The 17,560-nt window shown below is 44.4% G+C and overlaps 1 protein-coding gene across 3 annotated transcripts; it reads right to left on the reverse strand.

Moving 5' to 3' along the window:
- Positions 1 to 4,531: 4,531 nt before the first annotated feature.
- Positions 4,532 to 16,945, reverse strand: CCDC126 (coiled-coil domain containing 126). 3 transcript variants are annotated; one of them, XM_026033366.1, is made up of 4 exons: positions 16,729 to 16,945; positions 8,123 to 8,253; positions 7,110 to 7,508; positions 4,532 to 6,163 (listed from the first exon to the last, which is right to left on the reverse strand). In XM_026033366.1, the coding sequence occupies exons 3-4, from the start codon at positions 7,345 to 7,347 to the stop codon at positions 5,982 to 5,984; spliced, it is 420 nt and encodes a 139-aa protein (XP_025889151.1). In that variant the 5' UTR covers positions 7,348 to 7,508; positions 8,123 to 8,253; positions 16,729 to 16,945; the 3' UTR covers positions 4,532 to 5,981. The 3 variants fall into 3 exon arrangements, with proteins under 3 accessions (XP_025889151.1, XP_025889152.1, XP_025889150.1); XM_026033367.1 differs by lacking the exon at positions 16,729 to 16,945 and adding an exon at positions 16,608 to 16,642; XM_026033365.1 differs by lacking the exon at positions 16,729 to 16,945 and having other exon boundaries at positions 8,123 to 8,401.
- Between the last annotated feature and the right edge of the window lie 615 nt (positions 16,946 to 17,560).

Below are 17,560 nucleotides of genomic sequence, written 5' to 3' on the forward strand. Positions count from 1 at the left end.
CGGGAACGGGAGCAGGTCCTGGTGCCGGTCGCCGCCGGCTGCGGCAGCGGCGTGAGCGGGTGGCCGAGGCGGCAGCCTGGCCTGCAGCAGGGACAGGGCAGCCGGCGGCGCCGGGGAAGGGCTCATCCCTGCACAGGGCGCTGGTGACACCGCACCTCCAACACCGGGCTCCGTTGTGGGCGCCGCGCTGCACGGAGCACACGGAGGTGCTGGAGCGTGTCCAGGGAAGGCAGTGAAGCTGGGAAGGGCTGGAGCACAGAGCCCATGAGGAGCGGCTGAGGGAGCTGGGGTGGCTAGTTTAGGGGAGGCTCAGGGAGACCTTGTCGCTCCCTACAGCTACCTGGAAGGGGGTTGCAGTGAGGTGGGGTCCATCTCTTCTGACTAGTAACCATGGACAGGACAAGGGGACGTGGCCTCAAATTGCACCACAGGAGGTTCAGGTTGGATATTAGGAAAAACAATCTCAACAGAGAGAGTAGTCACACATTGGAACAGGCTGCCCAGGGAACRGGTGGAGTGACCGTCCCTGCCAGTGTTCAAGAAACCTGTAGATGAGACACCCGGGGACAGCCGGCATGGGGTGATGGGCTTACAGCTGGACTCAATCTATGGTGTGTTCCAACCATAATGAGCCCATGATTCTGTGACTGGTTGTGCTGGCAAGGCTTACGCAGGCCCTGCTTGCTGCCACAGCCCACGTTAGCCTTTGAATTCCCACTCAAACTAACTCAGGTGAGTGACCGCTGGTAGAGAACTCCCTGCGCACACAACGTTGRTGCCGGCTTCTGATCCTGCTGTGTCACGCACTGAACAAGGAAGAGGTGCTGGACCTGCGCTGAGCAAGAGAAATGCCGACAAAACCAYGTGGGACTTTGCGCTCCTTGCTCCAACCGTGTAATCAAAAGCACCAGCACTAGCGTGTGGAGCGCGGGCTGGGGCTGGTGTCCCACATCTGAACCACGCCGGCCGCTCGGACACGACTTCCCGCTGCTGTGGGTTTCCCGTTCAGTTTCCAAACGTTGCAGGGAAGAGGAGGCACCTTTTATTAGGCCCGTGGGTACAAGGGGAGAGGCAGACAGCGTCATGGCCAGCAGGGCTTGCCCCAGGCTCAGCGCTGGGGTGAGAGCCCGCTGCAGAAGAAAGGCTCTGGAGGAGAATGGGCTGCGGGCGAGGATGCCAGTAAATGGAGTAGGCACTWGTGCAAGTGTTAAATTTATTTCCTTTCTTATAATTCTGATGTCCTGTTTATTAAAAAGCCAAAAACCTATACACCAGAAATGTTATTGCAGCTGCACATTACTAACTGAAAAGCAATGCCTGAAAATGTGCTGTTAGCAAAATCACAACTGTTTCCCCAGATTTTCACCCACTGTTCCAAGTGCTTTTAATTTTTAGTTTGAATAAAGGGAGGTGACTTGGTGAACAAATTAATTCTAGATGTTTACTTTGAAACAAACAATATTTGAAGTCAGCTGTAAAGAACAAATCCAACAGTAGTATAAAGTGCAATGTACACTCTTTTAATTCTTAATGTTTAACATAATGCATGGTTTGACTTGTCCCATAATGTATATATTTAACGAACAAGCAAAAAGAACACGTCTGGATTTCCCAACACCACCTGCCTACCCTTCCCTTGTTTTGTATGTCTTGATTCTTTAAAATAGTCTCAGTGGATGAATTTATTCCTACAGAGAGCTTTGTTCCTAATGAATTAAGGAATCTCTAGGGAACATGAAGAAAAGGCCTGGTCACAGAATCAAGGAGCTCAACTGTAGAACTCTTCAGAACAGAGGCAAGCTCCATCTTTGTATTTTAGAGAGAATCCAAAGCCACTGGTCATTAAAAAAAAAAGGTCTTTGCTGTTTGCCTAGAACAGATGGACAGCTCTGTTTCATCTGGAATATAAAAGCTACCCCTTAAAATGCATAAATCTTGGTCTCAAGGACCCTGGTGTTCTTTGCAAGCTCTTCCCTTGTAAAATGCACACAGAAAATGAAGTATGTGCTTTGCTCATAATTCAAGACAGAGAGAGGCCAGTTTTGGGAAACCTTTGTAAAGGGAAGGCGGTTCTTAGCTTGTCAACCTGTGATTCTCACCTTGTCTCTGCGTGCCACAAGCAGCAGCATCGTGTGGAAGCAGCTGCTCCAGCGTGGCTAAAGGCTGCAGTAAATAAACTGTGGGCTGCTATTTGTAGTACTTAGTAAATTAACAGTTTTCTCTTGATACAAACATTTTGCTCAGAGTTTACACACAGTGACTCTGAACATGTGAACAACAAAAGTATTCCATTTTTTCTTAACTGACCATCAGTGACTTGATGTTCCAATTGTGCTCTGCACGTTAGCGGAAGCTCCGAGCTCTCAGCCTGTGGGAGCCGAGGACGTGCTCCGTTCCTACACTGGAGTGGCACGTTCCTGTGGAGGAAGCTCCAGCAACTCGTGCTGCAGCTTGGCTCGCACCTCGCGAGCCACCAGCCACGCGCCAGATGGTGACGAGGTCTCACAMGGAGCGAGGCACCGTTCTGCCAATGCTGCCCCCCGAGAGGGAGAGGAAACAACGGGGAGGCTCTCACGTTTCCAGCACTAAGTAGGATGAGACATATGGCTGGACATTCATCATGGGGCTGTGCCACGTGTGCTCGAGGCTTCCGGAGGGCACAGGGACCTGCTGTCGCTCCGACACCTGGACCCAGAATAGGTCCTTCTTAAGGGAGAAAAGCCATGGAGCAAGTCATCCTCGCAGACAGCACATCTGCAAGGAAGTCAGCAGAGGAAAATAAGCCATGCAGAAATATCAGGATACTTTTTTCCAGGGAAAAGAAAGTTCTTCCTCTGGCCAAAGCTCCAGAAAAGAAACAGTTGTTGGTAGGGAGCCTTGGAAGCAGGGTGAAGGATCCGTGAGATTCTTCTGGGAAGAAGTCAGGCTTGGCTTGTGCCAGGGTCCCAGAACTCTATGTGAAAATGTTGAGAGTAGAAAACTAAAAGTAATTTTTTTGTAGGGCACAGGTTCTTTCAGCTACCTCTGTTCTGCCTTATAAAGTGAGGGTTTAATTATCCTCACTTYAGGGTTTATTGATCAGGGCTTCACTGGAACTCACTAGAATCACAGCACCTGCTTGAAACCTAAYTTGAGCCTGGATTCCTGGCACATTTTTGGGAATATACTTGTAACTTAAGCATCCCCGTGCTTTCAGATTTAACAGGTGAATAGCTTTGCAATTGGGAAATGAAGTTCTTAACTAATACAGCACGAGTATTATTATAGCATGAGTATTGCAATACATTTTGGCTCCAGAAAACCTCCCATCTCCCCTCCCTTCCAAGACCATTAATGGATAGGAGAGAGAGAAACTGATTTAGAGAAACGGATCTTCCTCAGTAAACTATCAAGCAATTCTGAACAGAGAAAAAAATGTTTTTCTGCTCCTACAGACCGAGCACACGACAGGGTCGGCGGCAGGACAGGAGCACCGGCGGCTCCCACATCGCCCCAAACATACGGACACTCACTCAGGGGCGGCTCTGGGACACCAAGGGCCTGCCTGCACATCCAGGGCAACAGCTTAATGCTGCTCAGCGTGCTCACAGCCTCTGTCAACACCCTTCGTTAACAATAAAATGTGTGACCTCTTTTTTTCCCCCCTACACAATCCTTACAAGTTTGACGAGTGTTTGAAAATTCAGTGCAGTGGRCTTCCTATGTACATGGAAGACAGCTGCTTTATTAATGCAGGAATACATAAAATAACTTGCACTGTTTTGGACTACAAGTAATCATTTTGAAGGCATAGCTGGTCATTCTATTGCTGTGTGTTTGGTCAATGACTACATCCACTGTTCTGAAAATGAGAAGAATTTAAAAAGCACAAAGAATACTACAAAGTGTTCATCRAGTAGTTTCCTCCTGCCATGTTATCAATATTCTGATCTACTTAGAAACAGACAGAAGCAAAATTGGCAAATACTCATCTGGCAACTTTTGTTAAACTCATCTGACAATAGCTGCATTCTAGAGTYCACTTATCCTTACAGATATCCTTACAAGGAAAGGGAAACTCTCCTTGTTTGCACTCTCAGCATCTACTCAGATTAGTGTTTAGGCACACAATGTACCAAGGTCTGACTTGGTACGAATTAATAAGCACTCATCACAAATAGATGGGTATAGAAATCTATCTCTGCGTGGCCACTGGGGATGGCAGAGTCAATAGAAATTACACACCCGTCCTCTTCACTCTAGTCTTCCCCAATAAAGATCCAAAAGAGTCATTTGATTTTATATCAATTTCTTCCCCCTGCTATCCCCACTTCTAACCAGCGGAAAGTGCAGAGGCACTAGAGTTTGAATAGCAAGAGAACTCACTGCCTAGCAGTAGAACACACTAGATAGGGCACTACTAAACCTAAAGTGCTATTAATTTAGGATTTGAAAATTGTGTGTCTTGGAACTTATCTGCAACATATGTGTTAAGAATGACAAGACTATTAAAAAAAGAAACTAAAAAAAAAGGAACAAGAGCCTTCACAAGTCCAATTAAAAATTTATTTTTCTGCAAAGTAGGACATGTTTACACACAGTATGACAGAAAAAAAAAATCAGTTGGACACTGCAAGTGTCCTTTAGAGCACAACATAAGCAAAGAAAAAAGAAACCCCACAAACTTTGGATATTTCATCCAGCACCTCTGGTTTTATTGATTATTTTTTCCTTAGTATAGGATTAGGACACTCCAAATATAACTCACAGAAAATATCTGAACACCAGCATATTTTTGGCAAAAGTGCTGGAACATGCCCTCCTTCCTCCCCAATGATTCAGTACACTTAAAAAAAAAAAGAATCTCACTGACACTTTCACATGACTCGAGTAACATTTTGAAACACAGTGCATACTCTCTGCAACTCTTTTTGCTATAAGGCTAGCTTAGATATAAGGCAAATACAACCTTAGCTCTCAAATATTCCATGATTCCATAAGATACCTTTAGCGCAGGTGCCCGTTTCATCCAGAGACACTCCCGCTTCCTTCATTGTAATTCACTGTTCTCCCTTCTGATCAAAACAAATACACTTCAGGGAGATGCTGTGCTATCTTCATCACTAATTGCAAAGTACTAAAAAGTTACAAAGAAAAGCAATGAACAAAAATAAACAGTATTCACATACTCAAAAATGGTTTTGTCACTTAAATAACTTTTATCTGCAATTACAAAATACATACACTTAAATATCTTCGTAAGAAAATCACAGAAGAGATCACAGATTATGTTTTACCTTTGATAACCTAACTGCCCTAATTCTGGACCAAGGATATACCTGGACAGTGTTACTACCTAAGACTTTTCCCTAGTATAATTGACTTTCTTAAATATACAGTAAATTCTCTCTATTCAGACAGATAGTGCAAATAAAGACATTCTTTGGGTCACGATTTTAAAATATTACTTCCGCTGTTATCTTCAATTTAACACCATTTTAGTAAATAAATGAGTAACAAAATACTCTAAGTATTTTTAACATTTTCTAATAGCAATAATATATTTCCTTACTTATCTCTGTTTAAAGCAGATCACAAAAAGAATAAGCTACAATACTGCCCATCTATCCAAAAGATATGTTCTATTTATAGTTAAATAAATATATTTAGAATCATTTTCCACTGCTTTCCATTTACGGTTAGCATCCCACGGCATACTACACCGAATCATGATACCAAAATATCTTTAGAGACAACTTAGATGACTTGAGCAGAACTGTGCAGAGGCAAGGAAGTAATGCTCGGGGAACCCTATGCACATAAGTTAAGCCTACAGATATCCAGCACAGTCTAGAGCAGAACAGTGTACGCATCTTTTGGAGTCAACTGCTTGGAGTTGATCTCCAAAAGGGCCTATTTTGGAGTCAACTATTGCGCTGCCCCAGGAGCAGCACGGAGCTCGCCTGGGGCAGGAGCTGGCCCGGCCGGGCACGGCCTGCCCGCTACCTAACGCCGCCCGCGGCGCCGGCGCGCCGGCCCGAGGCCGCCGCCAGGGCGTGGCCCGTTCCGTTGGTGGCGTTGGCTGCCGAGCCGTTCACCACCATGTAATCCACTTTGCTCTCCAGCTTCACCAGGCGCTGCAAGATGTCGTCCAGGAGGACAGCAATGGTCCTCTTCAGGTCAGCTGAGAACAGCAACAACAACAAAAATGGATCTTCATACTAACCGCGCGTAGAAAAGAATTGCTATGTTGACATATTCGCATCTTAYCTTTTCAATCGAGTTGCCCAGAAAATAATTCAGGAAGGAAGTCATTGAAGACTTCTAATAACAACAACATTAACCTAACAAATGGCAGATACTTTGGACACTTGGTAGTGCCATAAACGCAGAGCAGTTTGGCACTGCCCTCCTGCCAGCCTCCCAGGCTGCTTTCTGCTCATCTAGACTTGCCTCCTAGATCCTGAGCAGCAGCAAATAATTCGGACATGTTCTTGCTGTTGCTCCTCTCACAAGGGCACCCACAAGCTTCTTTGACTACTAGTAGAGACCTGCCTTTTATAGTTCGCGTAGGAGAGAAGCATTCAAGTACATTAAAAAAAATCCAAAACTGTTTTTTCATAATTTCTTTTCAAGCCTTATATTGCCCTTATTTTCACAGATATATCTTTATTTTTGACAGAACATCGAGAGGTAGTTCCCTCAAACCTAATAGCTAGGGGATTAACTAGTAGTTCACAGTAGGCTTCCCTACTGTGAGAAGCTACAGGGCCTTGAAGCTGAAAGGTTGTAATTATGAAGAAAAGCTGCTTTCATGGCTTTGCTAAACGCAACTCAGTAAATTAGCAACAAGCACTAATTCACTGAGTTTTGAGTTCTGTCACAAGAAAAAGTCTTCTACAAAAGTCTTCTATTCTCAAGAGTTATATTTCACCACATCTTAAATTTCAGCTTCACTGAATAAGCTAAATATCAAATCAGTTAATTGTAGAATATTTTTGCTCTCAAAGCACAGTTTACATTGCCCAAAGAAGGCGGGGGGGGGCGGGGGGAAGTAAATATATGTGTGTATATTTTACAGTTTTAATGGAAAAAAAATATTTGAGTAACTAACATGCTTTTTCTCTTACCATATCCTGCCATGGAAGCTCCACTGCCACCATTCATTATTTTCTTATTTTCTTCTGCGAGTGCTTTGACATATCTTTTACTCAGGTCTAGTATCTGTTCACGCAGCTCACTGCTGCTTTGGCGCCTGGGGTACTGGAAAGTGTAGCGCAGCAGCATCAAGCCCCAAATGATTCCAAAGACCAGCAGAAATAAACTCAGTTTCTGGGACGCGCTTTTTCTTGAAAACGTTAAGAACATTTCTGATGAAGGCTTCAGATGTACCTTTATTTCGGGATAAGAAACTGAAATTGATTTTGTCAAATTCTGTTACATATTAAACAAAAAGATGACTTCTATGAAGTGAAAAATYCTCTGGTGGAGTCATCTTGGACACATATTTTCCGTAGTGCTCTTGATTCCTGAAATGTGTAAAACATTACTTGATTATTCAAAACTGCTTAAAAAATGCTACATTTGTTGACATCAAGGACAAATACCAGTTTCCAAATGCTACTGCATAGCCTATACAACAGCTGTGGATTTATATCTGCTCAGAAGTAGACTTATCTTTACCTTGTATGTTGTTACAATGTTTCTTATTATTATTTCTGCCATTTTTTCATCAAAAATACATAAAGAATCTTATGCTTCGACTAATCATCTCAAATGTTTTAAACACAATTGGAAAGCACATTAAATTCAAACACATTTTAAAAGACCTCTCTATAAAAAATTTTCATTATATACRTATTTTGAGTCATGTAGATATATCTATAAAAAAAAGAATTTTGTGAAATCATTCACTTGGTTTTTATACTTCACTTAGAAGCACTAGATAAGCAAGAACAATAAAATGCAGAACAGAGATTCTTCAATTAACCCCGGGCATCATCCTGTTTTGCTTTTGCACAGCATTAAGAAATTTTTCAGTTTAGTGTCTTGCTGATAAAGAAAACCAATATGAAGTTGCACACAGTCTTAGGATTTTGACAGGATCCCAACAAGCAAGCAAGCAAGCAAACAAGAAACTTACCATAGGAGCCAATTTTGACCCCTCAGTAAATCAAGGCTTCAGAAAGGCAGCAGGCAGTGGCAAAGTCCCAGCAGCTAAAAGGTGAACATCCAGGCGGCTCAAAGCTCTGGCATCTTCAGAACACTCTGTGTCTACAGAAAAAAACATTCAAACATGAAAACGCGCAGGACTAACACAACTAGAATTTTCACATGGAAGTACACGAAGTTGAAGACTTCAAGCCACACGCTTCTAAAATTGAAATACATTTTAAAGCCTAACTTTAAGTAACTACTAGGGGGTAAAAAAAATAGATTCCGGTTCCATTTTATTATAAACACACACAGCTGAATGCCCAGGAACTGATGTTAACACAGGTGTATGCACCCCCTCTCGTTCTCATCTTCCATTACACCAACCTGTTTGAATCATTTCAGTCTTTCCAGGTGTGTATATTACCTCATGTTGCTCATTTTTCTGCCACCTCTGAAACTTGTCCACTTATTCAATACTCCTTTTTTGATTTGTTTTTGTGAGAAAGTTATTCTTGTTTCATCCAGTAGTCTGGATAAAAGTATTTATTTGATATAATAGCATGCTATATACTTCCCACAGTAGTCTCCATTCTTTCCACCTTTAATCTGACATCAGTACTTTGGACTGTAGCTACATGCTGAACAGAGATTTGCTGCTCCTGGGATTTCCACAGTGCTACTTAGGCCTCTGTTTTCAATTAATAGGATTAGCTTAGGCTATTTAGGCCATATTGCTCCCCGTGCTAACCACTGATCTAAACTTAATAGAGCTCCAGAATGTTTTTCATCACCTCACTTGTGCACCTGAACTAGTTTTATACTGATATACCTTGGTCACCAAAGCTGCCGCGAAATACTAAAGTACTGCATGTAAAATGTAGTACTATACATATATTACCCTAGAGTAATTGCCAGGGCACAAAGTCTTACACTAGTGCACCCCACAGTAAAAAGAAGTGTCAAGCTCAAGGCCCTGAATGAGGMACATGCTGCTTACTGTAACTGTGCAACGCGACTATGCACATGGACTGACAGCCAACGTGCAATAAGTTTAGCATTGCACTTCCCATCATCACTTCAAMGGTTACTTAATTCAGAAAATGTATCTGTCCCCCCAAGGGCTGCTTTTCAGATAAAAAAAAAGAAAAAAAAAGAGAAAAGAAAAAATGAAAAAAAGACACAAACATATAATATAGCAAAGCAACCATAGAGATGTGATATGCCATAGCATCAGCTATGAACACGTGGGACCGACAGTCCCAAATGCGGGCTGGCCAGAACTCTTTTTCCCCAGCTCTTGGCAAAATCCCGGGCTCTGCACCTGGGCTCCAAGCCATGGACTGCACCCACTTTATTCTGCATCTACATAATCCCTGAATAGTGTCACGTAAGAGAAAAAACACTTATGGATTAGGTTCAGAAACAGAGTATTCACACAAGGGCTCAGATAAGCGAACAGTATCTCTCGGAAAACTACAAGTTTCCAACCTCCCTCCTCAAAGCTCTCTTTTACACGCACACAAATATTTCTGTGTTACTTGAGGCCTGAAAACACCACTTTGCAGAGCTGCAGCGACTTTCAGCTCTCCACAGATCCTCTCCACGCGAATCTCATGCCGAGAGCCCTCAGCAGCCGCTCTCGCCGGCGCGCTCTGCCGCGGGGCTCACGCTGCTGTCACACCAGGCACGAGACCACGAGCCAGCAGCAGAGYCCCGGCCAAGAGGAGCAGACTGAGCAAACTCCTGCCAAGGAGCAGGAGGAAATACAGGCTGGGCCTTTGCCATGTGTATTGGATTCACAGTGCACACACGGAGCTGCCGAGCCCGGTGGAGAGCAAGGATTTAGCCCTGTGGGCAGATGGCACGACACCCAAACACTGACCCTGCACACAGGAATGGGGAGAAAGAGGTACTAAAATAAACAGGGCTGTTGGCACCATCCGCGTCTCCAGTGCTGCAATGGCTTTTTGTTGAATTTCAGCATAACCACAAAGTTGTGGAGATCTGGTCTCCTCCTCTTGCTTCCCGAGACATGCAGGTCTCCTAGTATTCCACAGCACACTCCTGTCTGCAAGACTCTTCCCAAGGTTAGATAGGACAGAATGGCAAGATGAGAATTAGGGCTATACAAGTGTGATTTGTAAATAAAAGGTATATGGGAGGCGCAGATGTGCATATTCAGAAGATGACAGTGCAATAAATAAGAAGGATGSATTTGCTAAGTTTTATCTCTTGTTGCCCTAAAAGGTCAGTACTTCTTTGCACAAATACCTCTGTTTGAACAAGACCTGCCTACGGAATGGATTTTTGTTTTCAGCACCTCCCAGGTGCTATCCCATGAGGTAAGGGCATGCCTGGCAAGGAGCCAGGTCTCCCGGGATCTTTCTTGTCTCTCATCCTCTCAGTTTCTCCTTCTCTGCCTCTGTCCAAGACTTCCGTCCTCCGTGGCCCGGCCCAGCAGGACCTGCAGGCTCCCCGCTTTCCCAGCCTGGAAGTGCTTCACGGGAACAGAAAACTCAAAGCAAGGCAAGGAAGCAAAGGCCCAAGGGACATGGAGCTGGGCATGTTTGACACTCTCACCACCCCTTCCGAGACAGGAGGGGGAATGCTGAAGATGGAGGGATACAGCCAAGACACAATAGGCAAGTCTGAGGAACGTAGAAAAACTGAGATGACTATGGGGGCAAAAAGGCAACTGTAGGATTTTGGGAAAAGTGAGAATATTTCAAACTTATCCCAACAACAGACAATACRTATATCTGAGGCTAGGCTTGCCTTTCATAAAGGCAAGGAGTTTGCTTCTCGCACGGCAGCAATAAAGCTGCCCACGGCAGAGCTCAGACTGCCCAGTCACTGCAAACTATGGGACCCATCCTCCCCCASATACTCTGAACAGCAGCTCCAGCCCTATTCCCACACCACGAGCACGCATCCTGTGTCCATCAGTGCATGACACAACAGGAGACCAAAGGAAAAAAAAAGTTGCAACCCAACAKATGTTCTAAAACTAAAGCAAAATTTTATTTATCTCTTATTTATCTCAATTTTTTTTTATCTCTTATTATTAACTGGTTACTGGCTATTAACTCACCAGTAATGCCAGGCTTAGGTTTGAATGCTGATGGTACTCCATGGAAACCACCCTATTTTTGCAAACATCACATTTCAATCTTGTTGCAAAAATTTCTTCAGATTCYGCTTTACTTATTCCCAGTAAACACTAGAGCCCTTATTTGCCTACAACACCAAACACAGTAATTCCTTAGGCCAAAAAAGAGCCCTATGCACCTTTGGGAACAAACCTAAGGGGATGAGATGAAAACAGGGCAGATTCAAATACTTTGAAGGTCACCATGTACCTTATTCCTCTGCCCCTCCTGCTAGTCAGGCAGCAGAGCAGAGCTGCAGTGAGCAGCACTTGAGGACACACGAGGCAGCGGCAGGTTCCCCATCTCTGCTCCCTCAAGATATTTGGTCGTCATTTTTCTGGTCTGCTCGAGAGGAACCCACCCTTCCTGAACTGCTATGCATCACTGCAAGCATCAAGAGGGTAAAAAATCAAAACTGTGTTTAAAACTGTGTGACATATACCTAAAAAGAATTAAAAAAAAAAAAAGGATGGATGGAGGGAGGGATGGATATGACTAGCTACAAGACAGAACCAGACAACCTTAATTCTGCATCAGGCATTCTCAGCAGTAAACATGTTATGCTTTAGCAGAAGTATTACAAAAGCTGGCTGCAAAACAGAGCCTCAAAGGAGGAAAGAACAGAGAGAGAGAGAGAGAAAGAGAGAGAGAGAGAGAGAAAGAGAGAAAGAGAGAGAGAGAGAGAATAAAACAAAGTCATTTTCAGAAGCCTAAGCACTGCATTTATGTCTTTACACTCAAGGTTACAAAATATTTTAAGCACAAGTTCCCAAAAATGCATTGAAAATAGGAAAATAGTATCATTAGCATATCACCCAATAAAGTCACCTCTTTGCTTATGTAAATTTGAAAGACATACTATCMAATGCTCAGGCAGGAGTTCCTCAGTAATACCCTAGAGACTTGCACAAAGCATTAGGTCTTTAAAGAACTAATATATTAGGAAAGCAACCTTCATAAATGGGAACCTCACTCAGTGTGTTACTTACTACCATAATCCTAATCTGTTCCTCACGGCCAAACTATGATCAACATCAGTCTGACACACTGAATTCAGAAGCAAGCCTGGCTTTGTGAATAATTGCCACTATTAACTATATAAACAGAAAGAGTGACTTATAATGACAGAGATAACAAAAAAGGACATGCCAGATACAGTCCTAGAAGGCTGCATCCAACTAACATYGCAAAGACCAATGGGGTAGAAGAAGTCTTGAAAACAAAAAAGGCAGATAGAATTCAGGACAGTGCAAGTAGAAGGTGACATTAGTAATTACGATTAAATAATTGTACAGTACAAAATTAGAATTTATTACTATCTCAGTGGAAGTGCAACAAGTTTATGAAGCATTCAAGATTTAAAATTAGCACAGTGAAATTATGTCTATACGAGAAATTTCTATTAAATTTCTGGCATCAGACATCTTTCAGTGCAGTGAGCGACTACATTAGTAAACAACAAATGGTGCCATTTGATCCTTCACCACAATATCCAAAATATTACACATCAAAAAAATGCAGCATGTTACAAAACACCAGGAGATGTCATCACAGTTTTATTACCTCTGTTCTATTACTCTTTCTTTTTAAATCTTTGCAGATTTCCCCCACTATTTCCCTGTGAGCACTGATGATTTAACCATGGAGTTAGGACCTCAGCAGCCTGAGGCACAAATTGCAGGAGCTACATGCCGAGATTTCCCCAGAGCAGGAGCACCAAAAATCAGAGCTGCAAACTACCAGCAGGCACTGCCGRAGCAGTCTTAGATGGCTCTCAGTTTGGGAGCAGAAAAATCTGCACAGGCTGCAGCTGACAACCACGTGCCCAAAGAAATTAAGGATATTATACAGGGCAACGATACCTCGCCATACATAGAAAGTAGCAGATGGAGAAATAACTTTCAGTGCATTTAATTCAGCTGTGAGGGAGTAATGATAATAAAAAAAAAAAAAAAAGGCACATGCTCAACTTCCCTCTCTCCAATTCTCTCTTCCTAAACATGCCTCCTTTAACAAATCATTTTGCACATCTCATTTGCACTGAAAAYTGATGTCCAGGAAGAATCACAGCTCTCACATTTTTAAAAAACAAGCGAGTTCCTGAAAAGATGCCAGTAAAACCACTTCCCTGTACTGGAACACAGGCAATGGCATCTCTCGTAGACCAGCAGCGCCCTTTGGTTCCAGGTTCACACAAACAACTGCACAGCACTACGACAGAGCAGCCTCCTCTGCTAMGGGCCAAACAACCCAGAGCTCTGTACAGCCCCAGGAGGCTGAAACCACAACTGCACTGTCTTCTCACAAGATCAAGTCTCAGCCTGTTAAGCCTGTATTATTTTTGGCTATAAAATTTGGGAGGTCGACAGCAGAGAGAGACAACAGAGAGAGAGCAGAGGCGGGTATCCCCTTCTGAAAAGCCTCAGCAATCAGAGCCCATGCGAGCGCTGGGCCCGGGTGCTGACAGGGCTCGAGGGCCTTTGCAGCCTGTGCCACGGACCATGCCCGAGAAAACAAGTGGCATTAACAGCTACAGGGCTCCAGTGAGAAAGAACAGCACCGGACCACACTGCGATCTGAAAAATACCACATCTTCCCAGAATAAAACAAATAAGGTGGCCCATCAGAATGATGGCTGCTGGCATGCGGTTTTCAGCTGCTCTGTACCACTTAGGAGCTGCCTAATGCTTGGTGCCCTTGCCAGCACCTCCATCTTAATGTCTTCTGCCACCACATACTCCTTGATGCTCTGCCTCTGTGTGCTCCAGCCTCGGAATTACCCAGGAGCTCTGAGGAGGAAAGCCCCAAAATCCCACGCTTTACTGCTGCCCGACCTTCAGGGGCTATTTTGAAGGGACAATCCAAATGAAATCACAGAAAGACATCACTGGAATTAATGAAACAGCAATAAAAAGACGAGAAACTACTCAGAACACCGAGTTTTCTTTCACGCTGTTGCAGAAAAGAGGAAAGCAAATCTCGGTGCGCGCCGGCGGGCCACGGCCGCCCCGCTGCTGCGACCGCCACCGACACGCCTGGGCACAGCAGCAGCTTCGCCTCCCGCCACGGGCAGCGCCCAGACTGGAGCTGCTGCTCCCGGGGACCTTGAAAGGAAAGCAAAAAACACCGCTTCAGACTCGAAAACCCGCAGGTTTACCACAGCTCCGCTGTAAAACCGTTTTAATACCCAAACACTAGATTGCCTTCATACTTCAGTAATACTTATTAGTTAAACACATGGAATGTTATTTGCATTGTTTTTATTTGACATCTTCCCTGCCAATGATTGTTTTCACTTTGCGTTAGGTCTAAGGATTTCGCTTAAGAATGCATTTGGAAATGCTTTTTGGTTCTTGAAAATATCCTGGTATTATTTTTCTTTATTTTGCCTACTGCCGTCAGTGCAGGCTTATAAAATAAACCAACTACTTAAAAACAGAAATTCTTTGTTCCTTGCCTGTAGGCGGCCAGCCAAGATTTTGAGMGGGAAAATGACTTGGCAAGGGCTATGAAGAAACTTAAAGAAAGCGTGTATCAGTGGGTACAGAATATTATGCGTATTGAAGCCCCCCTCCTCCCACAAGGTCCATCTGGGCCTCAGAACGTTCCCACAGCTCCCAAACAGCTTATTTAAGGGTCTTCCCTCTGTCTGGCACACTTTTCTCCATGGGCTTTATCACTGTCTTTCAGAGGACTATAAGCAAGACCCTGGCTCATCAGAACCAGTTATGAGACAGCATCTAGTACCTTCTTAGCCTCTTTAGTCCATGTAGGATCACCACAGTTCTGCTGCTGCTGCTGAACACTGGGCTATGACAAATATCCACTTGCAAAGCCCAAACAAGCACCCCTGCTCCGGCAGGAAATTTCACAGCTATGTTTGCACCTCACCTTCCAAATCACACAGGAATCCAGAACTTCCTTCTGAGGCCATAAGTTATAGCTAAAATTAGCTAGTTCTGCAGAGAGCCATGCTTTTAAGATCACAAATGTAGGCTGCTGGGAAGAGAGGCAATTTTAGCAAACATTTTAAAAAGAACTAAAGAAATGAAATAGCAAAGGGGCTGCTGCACTGGTGGAGAGATTGTCCCTGCAGACCCAGTCATACACGTACACACTGTGCACCATCCACACAAGAACTCATCCCACAGGACAGGGACAGAAAAGAGCACTGAAATGTACCTTTAGTGGGCAAAGGTACTCTGAATTCTGCAGGTTCTTGGTAACCAGATAAAGTAAGTTTACCCTCTCTGCCCCAGTGGAATCCATTTTATTTCAACACTGTTTAGGCCATATTTTACATCTGAAAAGACCCTCTTTGAAGTTATGTAGGTAAACGGTAAGGAAAATAACGTGTTTGGAAAGTCAAAAATGCTACAGGAAGATTTAGAAGGCTATTAATGACCCTCCAGAAAACCCAGGCCACCTARTAATACAAGACTCCCAACATGGCTGAAAGCTTGTCAAATAATAAATACCAGGTCAAGTACATTCTAGTGGCAAACTTGCACTAGGACAGCACATTCTTGCTGAAATGACTGAGCTGCACAGCAGATTTGTGATGAGTACTCAAAGCAACTTAATAGCTATTTCAACACTGGCTTTTTTTCAGATACACAGACTCCACAGATGACAACTGAAGCTGACAGCACAAATGTATCACAGTTATAGCTTGGGCACGATGTGAGAACTGGTGTCCTGACTACTCACGGAGAAGGCACCAGAAGAGACCTTGATGTCCAGCAGAAATATTTTACTTTTAGTAGTTACATGACCTGAAGCTGAGTAACATGCCATTAGCTAATGCCAATACTTCCTTCAACCAGCTAGGAGCTGACAGGCATCTCTAACAGAAAAGAATACAAAAGCTCTAAGAACTGAAGTAGTTTTAATAACACTTGCTTTAAGAAAAATACCTATTTATTAGGCCAAAGGAATTCCAATATAATTCCTTAAAACCCTGGAACAAGAAGCTGGAATGAATTAGTAAATACTTATGTATTGTAGCACATAAAATGAAAAAAAAAAAAAAAGGAAAAAAAAAGAGGCCAGAATAATTCAGGCTTTATACATGCATGGGTATTTCCAACTATTAAAATGTGAGAAAAGGCAGCAAAAACTTCTACGTTTGATCTACCTCTAATCTCTCCATTTATGACACTACAACAGGATGCTACTTACAGCGTATTGTTTTTATCTTCCCCTTGTCTCGTTTCTTTGATATTCTTGTAAGCAGTGGAAAAAAAGCAATTCATGACATTGGGTCTACAACAGACACATCAAGACCAAATTGCAGCGAGTTAGAGCAAGTCACATACACACCTAGCTATTACGCCGCGTTCGGATTCCATGGTTTTGCTGAAAAGAAGTCACGATTCCAAGAAATCCCTCCTTGCAAAGTGAAGACCTGTCACGCTTCCCCCCGCATTTCCCACCCACTCACCAAGGGAAAAACCCTGCGCCGAAGCTGCTCTAGGCTGCGGTGCAAAGACTCGCGTCACGTCACGGGGCTGAGCGAGAGCCCCGCTCCGAGCCGTGCTGCGGCGCCGAAACACGGAGCCCGCTCCCCGTCCTGCCGTCAGGGCCTCGCACGGAACGGGACACACGAGAGGGAATCTGCAGGATGCCACCACGTTACATCAGGGAACTGAAGAGGAAGTTTAGTAACAATAAATGATTAACCGGGCTACAGAAACACAGAAGAGATAACGACTGCGCGTTGCAAATATTTATAGAAATAAATTTCGGGCTGGGAAAAAAAAAAAAATAGTACTTGAAATATCAACAGCGACTTCATATAAAAGCAGTTAAATCCCATTTTAAGAAGGGCACGTAATCTCACAACCCCTGCTGCCGGCACGTCTTATACATTATATAATCTTCTGACATTAAACACCCGCCTCGCCTGCTGCTTCCCGAGGTTAGCTGTCAGCGGCAGGAGACCCCCCGACCCGGCGCTGGGAAGGAACCCGGGATCATCCCGAGGAGGGGACGGATGACGGCGCGTTTCCCCTTGCCCGGGGCCGGGAAGGCTCCCGGGATCATCCCGAGGAGGGGACGGATGACGGCGCGTTTCCCCTCGCCCCGGCCGGCGGCAGCAAGCGGCCGCTGCAGGCGGGAAGGGACCGGCCGGGGAGGGCCGGGAGCCCGGGCCACGCCGCGGCCCCCTCCTCGGCGCCGCGCACGGGCAGGAAAGCGGCCGCGAAGGAAGGGCGCCCTGCGGGAACGGCGCCGCGGGCACAAGCGGCGGCGGCGGCTCCTGCCCCACGCGCGGC

This window comes from Nothoprocta perdicaria, unplaced genomic scaffold (genome assembly GCF_003342845.1).
Source record: "Nothoprocta perdicaria isolate Ctin4 unplaced genomic scaffold, notPer1 scaffold_128, whole genome shotgun sequence".
NCBI classification, from domain to species: domain Eukaryota; kingdom Metazoa; phylum Chordata; class Aves; order Tinamiformes; family Tinamidae; genus Nothoprocta; species Nothoprocta perdicaria.